The sequence below is a fragment of the Onychomys torridus genome, chromosome 14, assembly GCF_903995425.1.
Source record: "Onychomys torridus chromosome 14, mOncTor1.1, whole genome shotgun sequence".
Classification (NCBI taxonomy): domain Eukaryota; kingdom Metazoa; phylum Chordata; class Mammalia; order Rodentia; family Cricetidae; genus Onychomys; species Onychomys torridus.
In genome coordinates this window covers 33,620,137-33,638,578 of record NC_050456.1, presented here as the reverse complement: position 1 = coordinate 33,638,578, position 18,442 = coordinate 33,620,137, and the positions used below count along the sequence as shown (strand labels likewise).

The window sequence follows — 18,442 nt, the reverse complement described above, 5'->3', positions numbered from 1 at the left end:
TTGTTGTTGTTGTTGACAGGATCTCAGCTTGCAACTCTGACTGGCCTGGAACTTGATACGTAGACTAGGCTGGCCTTGAATTCACAGATCTGCCTTCCCCTGCCTCTTATGGTACTGGAGTACTGGGATTAACGTTGCATGCCACCATTCCTGGTTCCATCTAAGATTCTTGAGGGGTCATAGTCAGGCTGTGGGTGTAGGCAATGTCAATGTATTCATTTTCATTGCATATGATTTTTTTAAAAAATCTAGTAATTGGCATGTGGTAAGGAATGTCATAGTACCTTAGGAATTTAGTATTATTTTTCTAACTTTGAAAAGTCATGCCATGAGAATTTTAGTTTCCAAAGATACTATAATTTATTTGACATTAAATTATGGCCTCATGTGAATAGTATTCTCATCACTGGGTTAAGTTGTATAAGTATTATGTCATCATTTTAAAAGGACATAAATATGTATTTTATTTTTAGGGTCCACCGAAATATACAAAATCTGTTCTAAAAAAGGGAGATAAAACCAACTTTCCTAAAAAGGGAGACGTTGTTCACTGCTGGTATACAGGGACACTCCCAGATGGAACTGTTTTCGACACTAATATTCAAACAAGTAAGTCTTATAGTTTGTGCACTAGACAGATAAGCAAAAGGTCATTCTCTTTTCTTTGCTATTACTTTCCCCTGATGTCTTTTGTGCCAAGATTTTCTTGGTGGTGGTCTACCATTCATGGGGTGTTGGCTGGCTAATCTTGATCATTTAGGAAGCAAAGGATGTGGAACTTGAGGGAAGCTTTATGTCTGTTTTAGAACTCTTGAGACTTATTAAAGAGGTTTCACGTGGCTGTTAGTTGTGGCACTCTAAGAACACAGTGGAAGTGGCATCTGCTCCGTTCCTGGTGTCATGTGCTGTCTGTCCTAAGAAAGTGAGGACCACATGAAGAAAAGCACTTGTATGGCCACAATTGAGGGAAGTCAGTGCTCTGCTTGCTTTGCTAATAGTCTATTCTGCATTTAACTAGTAAGCACCACACAAGTGAGGAACTTGTTCCTATTTTAAAAAAGCATTCATATCCTTTATGCATCTTATCACTTTTTTGTATGTGGAGCTGAGGATCAAACCCAGGGCCTTGTGCTTGCCAGACAAGCACTCTACCACTGAGCTAAATCCCCAACCCCTAATCACCTCTTAAAGGTTCCCTTAAACTCGACACACTGCAACATTGGGGACCAAGCCTCAGTATCAGGTTAGTAACAAAGCAATATTCAAACCTAGCAGTGTCCCAGAATGCTTTACAATTTTTTTTTTTTTTTTTTTTTTTAAGACAGGGTTTCTATGTGTAGCTTTGCACCTTTCCTGGAACTTGCTTTGAAGACCAGGCTGGCCTCGAATTCACAGAGATCCACCTGCCTCTGCCTCCCAAGTGCTGGGATTAAAGGCGTGCACCACCACCGCCGGCTTACAATTTTAATAAAAAAAAAAAAAGAAAAGAAAAATAATCCCAGCACTCTGGAAGCAAAATGTCTAAGTACTGAGTTCTAGGGCAGCTACACAGTGAGATTCTGCCTCAAAGAAGTCAATATAGCTTGTTATTTAGTGGTCCAAAGCCTCTGCTTTCAGGTTGTGTTCATCTTGAAGCTATATGCAGTTGTAGTTAGCGATGTACGTATGTGATACAACAATCACATACTTCAAACATGTTTTACGGTTTCTTTTATAACTTTGGTGGGCATTTTTTTTTGGGGGGGGGTTGTTTTTTATTTATTATGTATACAGCATGTGTGACTGCAGGCCAGAAGAGGGCACCAGATCTCATTACAGGTGGTTGTGAGCCACCATGTGGGTGCTGGGAATTGAACTCAATAGCTCTGGAAGAGCAGTCAGTGCTAGTGCTCTTAACCTCTGAGCCATCTCTCCAGCCCAGGAAGTTTTTAAGTACTTTAATAATACAGTTTAGAAGGTAATTAAAACTACAGTATGTGATTAAAAGGTAAATCTGTTTTGCAGGTTCAAAGAAGAAGAAAAATGCCAAGCCTTTAAGCTTCAAGGTTGGAGTAGGCAAGGTTATCAGAGGGGTAAGTAAGATGGCAAATGAATCTCTAGGTATTCGAACAGATGTTGATTGTGGTGTAAGGCTCTTAAAAAGTTTGGATTGTGGGGATGAAGAGAGCAGCTTTGTGATGGAACACTTGACTAGTATATACAGGGTACTACTAGCTAGGTTAGATTCTGAACATGTCTTCGTTATTCTTTTGCTGTGAAGTGACACCATGACCCAGGCAGCTCATATAATTGGAGGCTTGTGTACAGTTTCAGAGGCTTACGTAGTCTATTAATGTCATGGTAGGGAGCATGAAGGCATGGTGCTGGAAAAGTAGCTGAGAGCTTTACATCCAGATCTGCAGGCACCAGGCAGAGAGCAGACACTGGGCCTGGCATGGGCATTTGAAACCTCAAAGTCCATTCCCAGCAACACACCTCCTCCAACAAAACCAACCACACACACCAAAAACAAAAATAACAAAAAAAAAAAATAACCAGGTTTTCTCTATCAGCCCTGGCAGTCCTGGAACTGACTTTGTAGACCAGGCTACCCGTAACTCACAGAGATTCATGTGCCTATGGCTCCCAAGTGCTAGGATTAAAGGTGTGCACCACCACACCTGGTAAATCCACACTTCGTAATCCTTCAAAGCAGTTTATCAAATGGGGACTAAGCACTCAAATATATGAGCCTATGGGGGCATTATCATTCAAACCACCAAAACATACAAAAAAACATTTTGTAAAAATCCAAGAATTAGGGTTGGGGATATAAGGAAAATAATCTAAGTCAGAAAGACTTAGTATCCTTACTGCCTGACCTGGTTACAAGTTTCCTAGGTGTGAATTTCCCCATCTATAAAGTAAGAATCCTAGGCCAGGCATGCTTGTTCACATCCTTCATCCAAGCACTCCAAGCAGATGTAGCTAGATCTGTGGAGGCTCCAGCCAGGGGTACATAGAGACCCTATCTGAACAAATAAACAATATTGACAAACTCTAGAGCTATAAGCTTTAGGGAGTATAATTTAATATAACGGGGACTCATACAGTAGTTTCTATGTATAAGCTTACTTTGAAAGTTAATACTGTCAGAAAACAGCCTTTCACATTTAATATATTTTTTTTGTTTTTCATTAGAAAAAAAAGTTTTTTAATTTTACTTACCAATCCCAGTTCCTCCTCCCACCCTCTCTCCCCCAACACCCCCTCTCAGAGAGGGTAAGGCCTCCCTTGGGGAGTCAACGAAGTCTGTCAAGTCTGGCATACTAAGTTGAGGCAGGACCAAGCCCCCCACACATACATACACACACCCCCTCCCTCCACACCCTCACCCCTCCAGTGTCAAGGCTGAGCAATGTGTCACAGAATGTGAAGCCATTTTGAGATAAGTCCTGGTCCCACTGCCAGGAACTCCCAAACAGATCTGGCCACATAACTTTCACCCACATTCAGAGGGCCTAGTTCGGTCCCAGGCATAACGTATTTTGGCACATATAATGAAGAAATATATTCTACTGAAGTGCTTGTAGAAAGAGCAATTTATTTCTTTTAAAAATCTTTGAGACATCAACATGCTTTTATTTGCCCAAGCATATTAGAAATGACAAAGTAAACCTTAAGGAGAAGTTAGCCTTAAGTAAGATTAACTATTAATACAGTGTATTGAAGAAATTATAAGTCAAGTTGATATCATTTCCTCAAATTATGTTTTGTTAGAACTACCTGTTTAAATTGTTTCTCAGACACTCAAATGGTGACATGCAAAATGTTTACTTAATGTAGCTACAAATATATGACATACTGCTTTCTGTAAATCAAGATGAGACTTAAGACTTCTATGTAGAACTCAAAACAATGTAAAACAAGTCAGGTTTTAGTACAAGATGTTGCTTTTGACTAAAATGTACAAGGTTTGATCTCCAACCTAACCAAAAAAAAAAAAAAAAAAAGGCTGACTAGAGCTTTGCTTTGAACTTGTTGAAACTTCATGTTAAAGAAATTGGAGACAGATTTAGGAATTCATCCAAGCATATTACCTTAGGGTAATAATAGAACTTTTTAAAGGTTATTTTTACCGTTAAGTCATGGTGGTACATACTTTAATCCTAGCATTTGAAATGCAGAGGCAAGTGGTTCTGTATGAGTTCAAGACCAGCCTGGTGGACAAAGGGCACATAAGCTACAGCTACATAGAAAAACCAGGATCTCTCTCAAACAAACAAAATTATTGTTTTGTATGTTATGTGCATATGAGTACCCATGAAGGCCAGAACAGGGGGGTTCCTCAGGAGCTGGAGTTAGAGGCAGTTAGGAGCTGCCTGATTTGGGTGCTGGGAACTGAACTCTGCTACAGTGTTAAGATGCCTTAACTTTGTTTTGTTTTGGGTGTGTGTGTGTGTGTGTGTGTGTGTGTGTGTGTGTGTGTGTGTGTTTTAACCTTTCTAGAGCTTTATTGGGAGGGAGGGAGGGAGGGAGGGAGGGAGGGAGGGAGGGAGACAAATTGCACAGAGGGGGGAGAACAGACGGAAAGAGTGCGGAAAGGAGGAGATGCCTTAACTTTTAAGCCATCTATGCAGCACCAGTAGAATTAAAAAATGTGTTTATTTGCTGTTCTATAATCGTGTGTATTTTGTTCTTGCTTTTAGTGGGATGAAGCGCTCCTGACTATGAGTAAAGGAGAAAAGGCTCGATTGGAGATTGAACCAGAATGGGCCTATGGAAAGAAAGGACAGCCGGATGCCAAGTATCCTTTTTCCTTTAAAATTTAAACACACACACACACACACACACAAACAAAATTCCCACAAAGATCTGGGCCAGTGAATCTTAGAAATACAACATAAACAATGGTTACCACATGTAAAATGACAGACCACAGGACAAATAATGTTAGTGAGCATTTATTGATAATTACAGTACTTCTATGACAAAGTGGTTTGTCAACATTTACAAAAATCAGAAAGGCAATGATTTTTAATCCAGTAGTTAAGCGGGAAGTAATTTTTAGGTGTTGATTCCATTCTTGTTGGCAAAATTAGTTTTGATATTGGGACTTTTGGGGATAAGGAGTGAGGTTAAGGTTGGAAGTCCTCTTTGTAGTCTTAAAAGTTAAATTCATTTCAGCTTGCCTGCATGTGATAGCATCAAGACTAATCTCATGTGTATGATGAAAGACTTTTTTTCTATTTTGTTTTTTGGAGGCGGTTTCTCTCTCTGTGTAGCCCTGGCTGTAACTCAGATCTGCATGCCTGTTTCCTAGTGCTGGCATTAAAGCTGTGCATCAACTTAGCTTTGAATTCACAGTAGGTGCCATGTTCTGACTTGTACAGACTTTGACTCACTCAGATGTTCTGAATACTAAGTAGCACAGCCTTCATAGATAGTGGCTAATTCAGTAGCATTAGTGAGGCATTCAGGTAAGAAGAATACTGTTGAAATTCGACTTTTATGATTGCTTTCTGTTGATCACTAAGGATATGATACTTTTAGGAAACTCAAGCTAGCCTCTGAGTCTAAGACAAATCTCTTCCTCTTAAATTTATTGGGACATTCTCTCTGGGTTACCTTGGAAGTATTTCTGGGTTACCTTGGAAGTATTTCTGTCTCCAGCACACAAATTTTGAGGCTTAGAGGTGTGCTGTCACACCAACACTCTTTCTTTTGAGCTTAAATTACTAATAGCTAGATTTCTCAATCCTAGTATTATGCAATAGGTTAGTGGTTGGGGGAGAGGCACTTTCATCAGTTTTACCTTGACCATTTCCCACAGAATTCCACCAAATGCCAAACTCATTTTTGAAGTAGAATTAGTAGATATTGACTGAAACCAGTGCTTCAGATCTGAAGACATCAACAATAAAAACTTGGCCTTGAAACTTAATGTGACTAAATAGAGCTTATTACTATTTTAAGGGAAGAGTCAACTGGAAAATTCAAGGAGTTAAAGCTTGTTTACTTGATCTCAATTTTTGAGAAATGTAACCCCCTGGAAGTCCCTTTAAGTCTCAGATATTTTACTATAGCTGTGTAAAGTATTAAAGAGAACTGCTTTTCCTTTTACCTCATATCATAAACTAAAAGGCTCAATAAAAATGTCATGGATTGTCTTGATTTGACTTACTCTGTGTTGCTGTATTAATGTTCGGATTAGGTAAGCAGGACTTGGGAGTTCATCCAAATAAGAGTATAACTGTTAATCAAGGTGGCTATCTTTGTCCGGGACATTTTAAAAATGTTATTCCATGGTGAAAGGTCAAAGGCATAGAACTTGAAGCAGAAAATCAAAGTATGTAAAACACTGTGGTAAGAAAATAATAAATTAACATTACTTCAAAGCAATGTTAATCTGTATTTGGTGTACCTCCCCCAAATGAATTCATAAACAATTGCTGCATGAGTCTTCACTTTTATTACAAAAATGACGATAAGCTTGATCAAAATGAAAGCTTGCTCGCAAGTTTTATATGAATATTCTAGATACAGAGTCTCCCAAAACATTCTTTGATATTTCATTTCTTAAGGGGATGCTGATTTTCTCATTACACTTTCTCATTTATAATCTATTCCAAGGCAGAGCATGTTAATAGTTCATTTTTCTTGCAATTAGAGCCAAATTTCCAAGTTCAACTGAAACACAGAGATAACCTTAGCATTTGAGGTTAAGAATCTTTCTTTTAAATGTTTTTAAGGAGATAAAATTCTCAATAACCAGCCCTTATTTTTTCCCCCAGAATCTTGTAACTGACATGATTTGCAGTCAGTCTTTTTCCCTACACTTAAGGCTACAAATCTCTTGCGTGAGCTGCAAAAGAATTCTAGACCACTTCAGTAAAATAAAATAAAAATTAAAAAAAAAATAATTCTCTAATAAAAAGTAAATTTTAAAAATGGTAGGAAAGTTTCTATGGTACACTACTAATTGACATTTTCTACTAATAACTAAACAAATGTTACACAGAAACTGGGAAGACAAATTATCAAATACAACAAGCTTATGCTATGTTTACATCCTTCAAAAAAAATAATTCCACATTTCTCATATAACCAATCTGAAATTTACATTTTTTCCATCAGGTTGGAGGTGGAGGATAATACTGTCCATAATTCCAAGGATTCTGATAATTATACTGAAAAGGTAAAAGTAAATATGTCAGCATACTAGAATTACAGCTATGTTCCACATATAAAATTAAGCTGTTGAAATTCCACAACTAAATCACAAAGGGAAATATACAATACAGACCTACAACGAAGAATAAATTATGCAGACTTACCTGATACCAGGCACTGTAATTATATGCAGCTTGATTTGCCTGTAAATCCCCATCAATGATTTGTGCTGATGACATATCTTCTGTGTGTGCTTTCTTTTCTTCTGGTTCTTCTGAACTATATAAAAGGCCAAAACAGAAACTCAAAATTCCCAGAGATAGGACCCTTCCTAGACAGCTATACTGTGTACATTTGTCTTAGTTAATAACGCTTTTACCATCTTTTGAGAGCAAGATGCTATTCAGAAGGCATGGTGGCAATTGCCTTTAATCCTGACTAAGTAAAAACTAGAGATTGTCTACACAACCAACATTCACGTTTCTGCATAACCTTTTACAGCTAAGGAGTTATGCTGTAGATGAACAAACTTTGCAGCACAAACGTACCTCCAATTCTTTATAGAAACACAACCCCACTGTGCTTGCCACCAGACTGCCCTGAACTGTCATCCTAACATAGGGATTTCCTTAACTACAACCCTCAACTTAGGGCCAGTAGCCCAACTCTAGTCATCTCAATGGCTTTCCACTCTCAGTCTCATCTCCAGGTTCAATGGAATCCTCATTTTGGGCCTTGGAGAGTGGTAGGCTGAGCAGTCTTCATACTCGCTTCTCAGCTCAACCATTCATGTCTTTTTTCAAGCCATTAAAAAAAAATTAAATAAAGTACATGTTTTTAAACATTTTTAAGTATCCCTTACTGATTTATCAAGAAATTACATACCCATTTTCAGCTTTCCTTTTTAAGGAATCCTGTTCCTTTAGAAGTGTTTGATGTTCATCATATGCATTCAAAAGCCTGAAGGGGAAGAAAAACAAAATCCTTTGGGATGTGTAAAACATTTTTTAGAAAGATGTTATTTCCACATAAGAAAACAACTTACATAAATTTGTAACTGGGCTGTTTGTCTTGTCTTTTAAGACTTAAATCTTAGTTTTGATATCTAGATGTTCCATACCTACATGAAGTTTAACAGCATACATAATACCTTTCATTGAACCAGTAATTTGTTTGGATATTACTACCAAATCAAAATGATAGCTCATTTAATTTTGTAGGTGCCAATTCTAAGAATTTGCTGTTTACTGCTGATAGTACAACCTCTGAACTGCATCAAGATCCTAGTTCTGGCCAGGTGTGGTACACATGCTGTTAACCCTAACACTCAGAAGGCAGATAGATCTGAATTCAAGGCCAGCTAGGGCTCGCTCCAATTTAAAAACAAAACAATCCTACTTGGTTCTGGAGAAGTAGGTTCAATGGGTCAGTGCAGTGGTCTCAAACTTCCCAGTGTTTCAACCCTTTAATACAGTTCTTCATGTTGTGGTGACCCCAACCATAAAATTATTTTCATTGCTAAATTAATTTTGCTACTGTTATGAATTGTAATGTAAGTATCTGATATGCCAAATATTTGATATGTGACCCCTAAAAGGGATTGAGAACCACTGGGTCAATGGGTAAAGTACTCAACTACCATGTACCAGACCTTGGATTCAATACTTAAAGAGTACGTCACATACTATTCTACTCATGCACGTTACTGTTAACGTATTCTGTTACCATCGCTGCGTTTCTCTTCTTTATCAGAATCCGATAGGAACTAAATGAAACTACCTCTTCTAAGAAGAATGACCGGTCTATTTTTATCCATACAGATCAAGCATATGCCATTCCATATACTTTTGTAGAACCTGAGAATCATACTATCCCAATGAAAAGCTAGCATTACAAAAAGTCAGTTTTTCTGTATACCTTCTTCAGTGTAAAACTGACTGTAGAGTATAAAAGGTAATTAAGAGCAGAAACCATGAAATAGGGTCTAGTTTCATCCTCCTAATTCATGACTTGAAAAACTTAGGTATCTGAGTGAGCCTCTCTCCACTGACTAAAACAACAGTACCTGTATCCATTTAAATGGCTATGATTGTTATACTATATAAATACAAAATATTTAGCATGATTTCAAGAACTGAAATACTAGCTGTATCAAGCTGTAAACTTACCATCAAAAACATGCACCCATATGTATACACTCAAGTTTAGAATGATTTCAGTGGAAATCATTGTATATCAATCATATCAGCAAAGGCACATACATGCCTATAAGGCACTGGGATATTTACTTACTAGCAAGAAAGAAAGACTGGAACTTTACCAATGTTCTAGGCAGTACTTCTACTTTCCAGGTACCAGATTTAAATCTAAAGTTTAGATCTTATTTCCCCCCCCCCCACCTTCCCCCAAATCTACAGCAAACCCTTACATCATCCTCAACTTGAAGCCTTTTATGATTCAGGAGGATGAGTCCAGTGAGCAAGATCTGTGTGACCACATCTACCTTCTTTTCCAAGCTGAGATAAAATGGCATTCCTTTTCCAGACTAATCCTATTTTAGCTCTGTGCATGTTGCTGAGGCCTGAATTCAGTGCCTTATACATGACACATATTCCACCACTGATTTATATCAACTACAGCCTCCACCTACCTACATTCATGTGTCTCATAGTTAAGTTTTTAATCTCATTTCTCTTTGTGCGAGGCCCACATGGTGGAAGGAGAGAACTGAGGGCTACAAACTGTCTTCTGACCACAGTATATATATAAACAAATAACATTGATTTAAAAGAGGAAAATGGTTTTGAAGAGAAGATAAAGCTTAAGTCCTATTAAGCATACACATATTTACAAAATTGAATTTACCTCCACTTGTCTCTGAAGGAAAAGTAGCCTTAACAAACACTTTTAAATTTAGCATTATATCCAACAAGGTAATTCAGCACCTAACTTATGTTATGGGCAAGCCTGGTGACCTGAGTCTAATCCCTAGTGCCCAGGAAAAAGTAGGAGAAAACCCCATGAAGTTGTCTTCTGACCTCCCCACATACATCTGAGAACACATGCACTCTCTCCCATACATATGCATCATATATATAATTTAAAAATATTTTAAAATAAATTTTGCAATGTATTAATGTAACTATCAAATTATCATCACAAAATAACAATGCTCATGTTCCATTAAAAAATACGATGAACTTAAGATCTTACTTATTAACATCTGAACCAAAATCTTCAAGGAATTCCACTTTTCTCTGAGAAAAGGTAATTCTCATTTTAATAGGCAATGAACCATGAATGGCCTTGTCAAAGCAATTGAGGATACTTTCTTCATTTTGTTTGAGATCACAACTGTATTCCATTTCAAGTAAATTGAGGTATAACTTTGTGTTCTCCTGAATAGAAAGCAGTATCAATTAATAACATTCCTAAAATATTTTAATTAAAGTACAAATGTTTAAGATTAAAATATAACTCATGTCAGTGTTTTTAGCATGTATATAATGAAGTGAAACATATTCTTCAGGACATATTTTCTCTGTCCCATTGCACTAAACAGAGACAAGCACTCTGTTACTGGGTCACAATCCCTGTGCTTCTTTAGCAACACTGCAGGGTTGTGACACTACTCTATTCCGCACTGTGCAGTATGTTGTTACATGCTAACTGATTAAAATTCAATATCCTATGTTAGTTAGCTGGACTTTGCCTAGCATGAAAATTGGAAATTAAAATACAAAAGGATAATCTGTATATTACACCTCTACTTGCGACTATAAATACTTTAATTACAAACTTGTATCTTCAACAGGCCCAATACAACTTAAAATCTAAAAAATGAAACACTTCCAGTACACTAGCTTTTAGTTACTGTTATATAAAAGGAACATTTTTTTGTGTGTGTGGTTTTTCTAGACAGGGTTTCTCTGTGTAACAGCTCTGGCTGTGCAATGTAACTTGCTTTGTAGACCAGGCTGGCCTCGAATTCATAGAGATCATTTGCCTCTGCCTACTGAGGGCTAGGATTAAAGATATGCACCACCACCACGTGGTAAAAATAACTTCTACAAAAGGAAATCACTATACTACTTTGTTTAATAATGTTATGCTTTTGTTCCTAAAGGCTTCTCCCAGGCTCTTTATTCTATTTAACAATCATTAAGTTTCTAAAATTTCTAAAAGTTAATTTCAAAGACCACAATATTTACAATTTTAACTCAGTAATCATAATTTTCTCAAACTTTAAATTCAAAGTAATTATGAAAAAAGTGTTAAAAATGGCAACATCAGTTTAGAGGGACTGTTGTCCTCATTTAGTAATAAAATATATTACTGTATAGACCAAGTCTTTCATCATGGTTGCCAAAGTGAAGAAGTACTGTTTTTTAATGGAAGATGTTGTTTAAAACATGCGTACCTTATCTCTTTCGATGGCTTCCAAAAGTACCTTTCTTGATTTTGGAAGATTTTTTTGTATTTTGAAAAGATGTCGGGCTAGTTTAATAGCATAAAATGACGACTCATTATTTGACTTGGCATTCTTTACAGCATCTTGAAGCAAATGCTCAGCTTCTTCCATATTTCCATGCCGTCGTTCTAGGCTTACTCTTCTCAATCGAACCATTGCCAGTCCTAGAACACATTCTTCAAATGTTCTCAAGATAGTCCTGGCTTCGTTAATGTTCCCTAAAACAGTTATTAAATGTTTATACTTTTGTTTAAATTTCCAAAATACACTTTACATCACTTTTGTTTAAATTTCTGAAACAAATTTGATATCAAGAACTGAAAAACATTAGCCCACAGACTAAACCTAGCTCTCTATGTAGGAGTTTGCAGGGTTGTTAAGTAGCCATGCTTTTTTGTACTGTCTATGGCCGATCTTAGATATGGAAAGGTTGAATTGTTAAAGAAACAACATAGCTTTTATAGAAGTAATTAATCAAATTCTTCTTTATATATCCCTCAGTGCAGTAATTCCATACTGACAAAGTGCTGAAGTATCATTGAGGAGCTGGAGGTCAGATTCAGCATTTAGGAGCACCAGGCTCACTTCTCAGCACCCACAACCATCTGTTAAGTACAGTCCCAGAGGAATCCATGGCCTCTTCTGGTCTTTGCAAACACTTAAGCACAGATACGTATGTAGGTAAAACACCCATTCATTAACAAAAAATAAATAACTGAACATTCTCCTTCTTACCCTGCTGTTCCTCAAAAGCTGCCCAAAGCATATGTGCCATGGGTTTCTTTGGAAGGTGAACAGTACAAGCTCTGCTGAAGACATGCCTCACTCCTTCAATGCTATGGTTTTCCATGTACTTGGCATACTACATACAGAAAAGAGGAAATACTGGAATAATTTACAGTTGAACACATGATTAAATATGTGACAGAACGATAAAATTCTATTTGTAAACCCATTCAGCACCTTTATTGAACCACTAGACTAGTTTCTGTAAGGAAGGACGAAGAGAGGCAACGAGGTTGGCATATGCAGCAGTCAAATCTGGTTGCAAGCAGACCATCTCCTAATGCAACAGATATAGTTATATGAACAACATTCAACAGAAGTACAAAAAAGGTTAGTCACTAGATCAATGTTTATAATATATTCAAGTTAAACACTATGTCATTTTCTTACCTTAATCCAAAACTCCTCATAGAGGGCACAAGATATAACACATCTTTCAAAGAGAACCACAACTCTTTCATGAGTCCCATTTTCAATTTCGAATTCTAAGTATTCTTTCCAGTTTTTTAGTTGGGCCTTTTCCAAAGGTTTCACATGAAAATAAGGTCTTTTAATCTGCAAAAACAAAAAATTGTTATATATATATATATATATATATATATATATATATATATATATATATAGAGAGAGAGAGAGAGAGAGAGAGAGATAGGTAGATAGGTAGATAGATATAGATAGATAGTATGGCAATAAAAGTAAACCAAAGTCAAGATATTAAGTATAATGATATAAATTATTTTAATTACAAAGAATAAAATTTTAAATTCATTACTAATTTTTCAGGGTGGAGGGGGCTTGAGTCTCTGTAGACCATGTTAACCTCAAACTCCCAGAGATCCGTTTGTCTCTGTCTCCTAAGTGCTGGCATTAAAGTCTTATGACACTACACCTGGCATAAAATAGTTTTTTTAATTAAAATTATTCAACCTCCATGAGTTTGACAACGGAAAAGAACACATCTTCCATTTATTCAGTCTTTTCAAACAATGTATTTTATTTTTACTTAAGTGTATGTGCACCTACATGAGTTTAGGTACAGTACTTGCATGCAGGTACGGGTGCCCAGAGTCCAGAGAGAGTGGATCCTCTGAACTGCACTTACATTTCTGAGCTCCCTACAACATGGATGCTAGGAAACAAACTTGGATCCTCTACAAGAGGAGCAAGCACTCTTCACCACTAAGACATCACACACCAGTCCTATTTAGTCATTTTTATAATAGTGAAAATTTTATTCTTTGTTACTTTTTTTCACCCCAGAGCTGAGGACCAAACCCAGGGCCTTGTGCTTGCTAAGCACGTGCTCTACCACTGAGCTAAATCCCCAACCCCATCACTTATTTTTAAATTGATCCATTTTAACATAGTTATATATGGGTAGAAATGAGAGTAGACAAGGAGACCATTAAAAGAATTATTCTTTATTTTGATTACTAAGGTAAACTATATTGTGTATTTATCAAAACTATTTTACAGGGCTGGAGAGATGGCTCAGAGGTTAAGAGCACTGGCTGTTCTTCCAGAGGTTGTAAGTTCAATTCCCAGCAACCACATGGTGGCTCACAACCATCTACAATGAGAGATCTGGTGCCCTCTTCTGGTCTGCAGGCTGAACACTCACTGTATACATAATAAATAAATAAATCTTAAAAAAACAAACAAACAAAAACTATTTTACAGCCAGACACAACACAATAGACATGTAACTCCATTCACAAGCTAGGCCATGATAGGGTAATTTACAAAAACAAAAGCTATATTAAACTTAAGCCTAGGACTACAGAAGCTAAACTGTAGGTAAGTTAAGTAGGGTAAGAAGAACTCAAAAGGAAAAGTGAGAAAAATATAATCAAGTTGACTATGCTGATGGTAATACATATCCGTGAATTAATGAACTACATACTTCAAGTAGGCAAACTGTTTGACATGTGACATATACCTTACCAAATCAGTAAGAAAACAGTTAAATTTGCAAGAAAAAAATATTATTCACCTATAATGGGTGGATTATGTATTTATTTTTGAAATGGTGTTTGATTGTAGCACAGGCTGGCATAAAACTTACTGGATAATTGAAGATTACTTTTAATATTTGAACTTTTTATCACTAGCTTCCAAGTGCTGAGTTATAAGATTTGGCACTAAACCTGGTCTAAATGTGGTGCTGGGATCAAACCCAGAGATTCATGCATGTTAGGCAGGCAGTCTACAAACTGAGCTTAATACCCAGCCTTTAATTTATAACGGCTGTTTTTATCTGAAAGGTATAACTCAATAATCAGGAATCTTGCATTTGAAATCTGAATGCAGTAAGATTTTAAAAATGGTCATGGAAAATGTTAAATACAATTGATAAGCATACCTTGAGTTATTACTACTACAAATAGAAAGAAATATTAACAATGGTTTCACTGCTATAAGAAATCTTATTTTTAAATTTTAAAGACTTATAAAACAAAAACACTTACACCTTCTTCAAATGTCCACCTCTTACTAACTTCATGCTCATTATAATTAAACATTTCTTGATGAATTTCAATGATTCTATGTCTCATGTTTTCTATTTCAGTAATCAGCTTGGAAAAAAAAGAAAAAATTAATCTTGTAAATTATATACTGAAAATTCTCAACAGCACACACTTTAAGTATCTTCTACAGATATTTCGTTCTTCAGTAGGGAATTTTTAATTGTTAGGTGTTATTATTTTAAATACAATTGTTTGTTTGCTTTGGTTTTTGAGACAAGGAACCCTGGTTATATCCTAGAACTCATATGGAGACCAGATTGTCCTAGAACTAACAGAGATCCATCTGACTCTGCCTCCCAATTGCCATTATACACAGCTTTAAGTATGATTTGTAAAAGAACTTCAAAAAGCCAATTTCTTGTGTAATTTTTAAAAAAGGAATAAATTAAAAAGTAAAATACTTTTTCTACACTAAGTTACTTCCAGTCTCATAGTAAGACTTTCTCCATTAAATTCATACTTAAATCATATTGATGTAAAGACCCAGAACTTATTGCCCTCCACATATGTTACCTAGTTTATTATGCACTGAACATATGATTAAAAACCTTACCTTTGCTGGGTCAGTTATGTCTTCAATTCCTGATGGAAGGTCATCACCAGGAGGTCCATCATCACCACTGTTTCCATTTACAGAAGCTAATTCCCTTCTCAACTGAATGAACTGTTCACCAGTTAAAAGATCTCTAGGCAAGTTATTCTGTACATGTTCTTTAAATCTAAAGGAAGAATTAAAAACCATGTGTCAGGTACCTACTACATATTATTCCTGCAAGTAAGCAGAGAAACAAATCAGAATATCCTAACATTTCTCCTATTCTGTATTAAAATCCTACCACTTGATATATAATATGTATACATATGTATTTAGTTTCCACTCTGTCTTTGCAGTGGAATATATAGAACAGATACATAAATTCCAACTCTATCTAGTATTCTCTGTGATTATTGGCTTTTTCTCTTCTCCCAATCTTAATCTATAAAAACAACATATCTACTTTGCAAAATTAAATAAAACATAGCTAATTCACATTAAAGTGATCATGAAATGTTTACATTATCATCCTACCTACCAATTACTCCTCCATACATTTCTGTTTAACAACCTAATGACAGACACTGGCTTCCTTAAGGTCACCAGTTACCATACATTTAAGATCAATGGATATTTGTTCTCCAGTATACGCTCTATCTTCAACATTTGAGCCTGCTAACCATGTTTTCTTACTTTTAGAATCTTCTTCACAGCTTGGTTTGTGAGGTAACCACTTTCTTGGTTTTCCTCCAAGTCACTTTCTAATTGCTGCTTGATCTCTCTCAGGTCCCAATTATTACCTGCCCTTAAGGTTATGTTCCCAGGAATTCTCTTTTAGTCTTACATTTTTATACATTTCCTGGCTAAAGTCATTAACAGAGCTTGAAGTAATTACTATATCAATAAAACTCAAAACTATAACAAAAGTCCAAAATTTTAAAATTACAGATTACTATATCCAATTGCCAAAAGTCTACAGGAAAAAGAAAATGTATTTTTTTTATATGAACTAGTTTCAAACTAATGTATAAAAAACTTTGTCTTTTGAGAAACTGACTCACTAGCTGACTTTGGCCTGAAACTCAAAATCTTGACTTTCATCATGTATATAGGTCATTTCACTATTTTATATAAACATACTATTTCATACACCCCAAAATTTAATTGGAACCACCAAAAAAGAGCTAAAGCATCTTCCATCTTGATTTTAACGTGGAATCTCCTATATTTATTTATTTGTCTTTTTGTTTTTTGAGACAAGGTCTGTCTATACCCAAGGCTGGCTTGGAACTCTATGATCTGCCTGTCTCTATCTCCCCAGTACTGAGGCTAAAGGCATGTCTCACCAGGCCTGCCAGGCTGCCTAGAACTCACTATATACCTGAGGCTGGCTAAGAAATGATCTCCTTTTCCCCACCACCATGTGCTATCTCCCAGTCTTTCCCAGTTAATCATTCACATTCCATGGGATAACAGATCTTACTGATTCCAGTTTTCTAAATACATCTTTTTGATCTAACTTTTCACCTGAATAAAGGTGTCTTCCAACCTCAAGTTATGTAATTTCCTTCCTCCAAAGTTACTAAAAACATTTTTTTAAAAAGTGACATAATAAGCAGAATGTTATGATATATGCCTTTTAATCCCAGCATTGGGGAGGCAGAGGCAATCCAGTACTAGAAGGCAGATAGACAGTAGGATTCCCAGGGCTCACTGGCCAGATAGCCTAGCCAACAGAAGTCCTGGAAATCAGTGTGAGATCCTGTCTCAGAAAAGTAAGATAAAGAATGATGAAGAAAAACACAGGGGTGCTGGAGAACACTAGCTGCTTGCTCTTCCAAAGGACCCAAGTTTGACTCTCAGCACCCTATCCTAACTGTACTTGAGCTCTATAGGCATCAGGAACCTATGTAGTACACAGACATACATGCAGGCAAAACACACACATAATAATTTCTAAAAGATAGAAAAATACAGGACTTCAGCCTCTCAATCTCTGACAAGCACATACACATTTTCCCACCAATATGCAAGTAATTAAATTAAAAACACTAATACTGATGAGTGTGGTAGTATATATCTTTAATCCCAGCCCTTAGGAGGCAGAGGCAGGTAGATCTCTGAGTTCAAGTCCAGCCTGATATAAATAAAGAATGAGTTCCAGAACAGCCAGAGCTACACAAAGAAACCCTGTCTCAAAAAACTAAAAAACTGGGGTTGGGGATTTAGCTCAGTGGTAGAGAGCACTTGCCTAGCAAGCGTAAAGCCCTGAGTTCGGTCCTCAGCTCTGGAACAAACAAATAAACAAATACATACATACATACATAAATCTAGCAGGATACTCTTTATTTTAAAATAGATTTAGAGGACTAAAAAGAGCTCATTAGTTATAGCATGCACCACTGTCACAGAATATCAGAGTTCAGTCCCCAGCACCAATGCTAGCTGGCTCACAACCACCTAATTCCAATTCCAAGAGATCTGATGCCTTCTTCTGCACTCCACAGACAACTGTACTCATGTACACATACTACCCTCCCAAGCCACAATTTATTTGTGTGTGTGTGTGTGTGTGTGAAAGATTTGGAAGGACTGAGAATATAGCTCAGGGATAAATAAAGACTAAGAAAACAGATTTCTTTTAAAAAGGGGTGGAGGGATTGTCTGAAGGGCCTTATCTCATTCCCAGAAGATTTTTCTGTTTCCAGGTAATTGTGAAATAAGCAGCTTTGAAAACCAAGTACATTCTGCTTCACCTAAGGCACTGAAGTAAACCCAAGTGGACCTTGGGCACCTTTAAAATTGCTGTTACATGGAAGGCAAAGGAGCTCACAAGCCCTATCCCTGAAGAGCTATTCACAGTTAATGGTTTTTGGGGAAGTCAGTTTTCTTTAAGTATGGCTGGCCCCTAGTAGGTTGACCATACTCCAGTGTATGACTTCATATGCCACAAGTGTATAGGCTATATAT

The 18,442-nt window shown here is 36.5% G+C and overlaps 2 protein-coding genes and 1 non-coding gene across 6 annotated transcripts in view; 1 reads left to right on the top strand and 2 right to left on the bottom strand.

Moving 5' to 3' along the window:
* Positions 1–6,162, top strand: part of Fkbp3 (FKBP prolyl isomerase 3) — a 16,936-nt gene extending 10,774 nt beyond the window's left edge. Inside the window, exons 4-7 of the mRNA XM_036206543.1 lie at positions 474–609; positions 2,005–2,072; positions 4,689–4,786; positions 5,813–6,162. Of these exons, the coding sequence (XP_036062436.1) occupies positions 474–609; positions 2,005–2,072; positions 4,689–4,786; positions 5,813–5,867 (357 nt within the window). The 3' untranslated portion in view covers positions 5,868–6,162. The remainder of the gene's footprint in view (positions 1–473; positions 610–2,004; positions 2,073–4,688; positions 4,787–5,812) is intronic.
* Positions 4,928–18,442, bottom strand: part of Prpf39 (pre-mRNA processing factor 39) — a 27,024-nt gene continuing 13,509 nt past the window's right edge. For all 4 annotated transcript variants that reach the window (XM_036206541.1, XM_036206539.1, XM_036206540.1 and 1 more), the window contains 9 exons: positions 15,491–15,656; positions 14,878–14,985; positions 12,800–12,964; positions 12,359–12,485; positions 11,573–11,841; positions 10,366–10,550; positions 8,038–8,112; positions 7,317–7,431; positions 4,928–7,169 (listed from right to left, as the gene is read on the bottom strand). In XM_036206541.1, the coding sequence (XP_036062434.1) occupies positions 7,113–7,169; positions 7,317–7,431; positions 8,038–8,112; positions 10,366–10,550; positions 11,573–11,841; positions 12,359–12,485; positions 12,800–12,964; positions 14,878–14,985; positions 15,491–15,656 (1,267 nt within the window). In that variant the 3' untranslated portion in view covers positions 4,928–7,112. The remainder of the gene's footprint in view (positions 7,170–7,316; positions 7,432–8,037; positions 8,113–10,365; positions 10,551–11,572; positions 11,842–12,358; positions 12,486–12,799; positions 12,965–14,877; positions 14,986–15,490; positions 15,657–18,442) is intronic.
* On the bottom strand, positions 11,434–11,520 carry LOC118595946. The gene has a single exon (XR_004946628.1). It is a non-coding gene; the product is annotated as a small nucleolar RNA SNORD127 (small nucleolar RNA).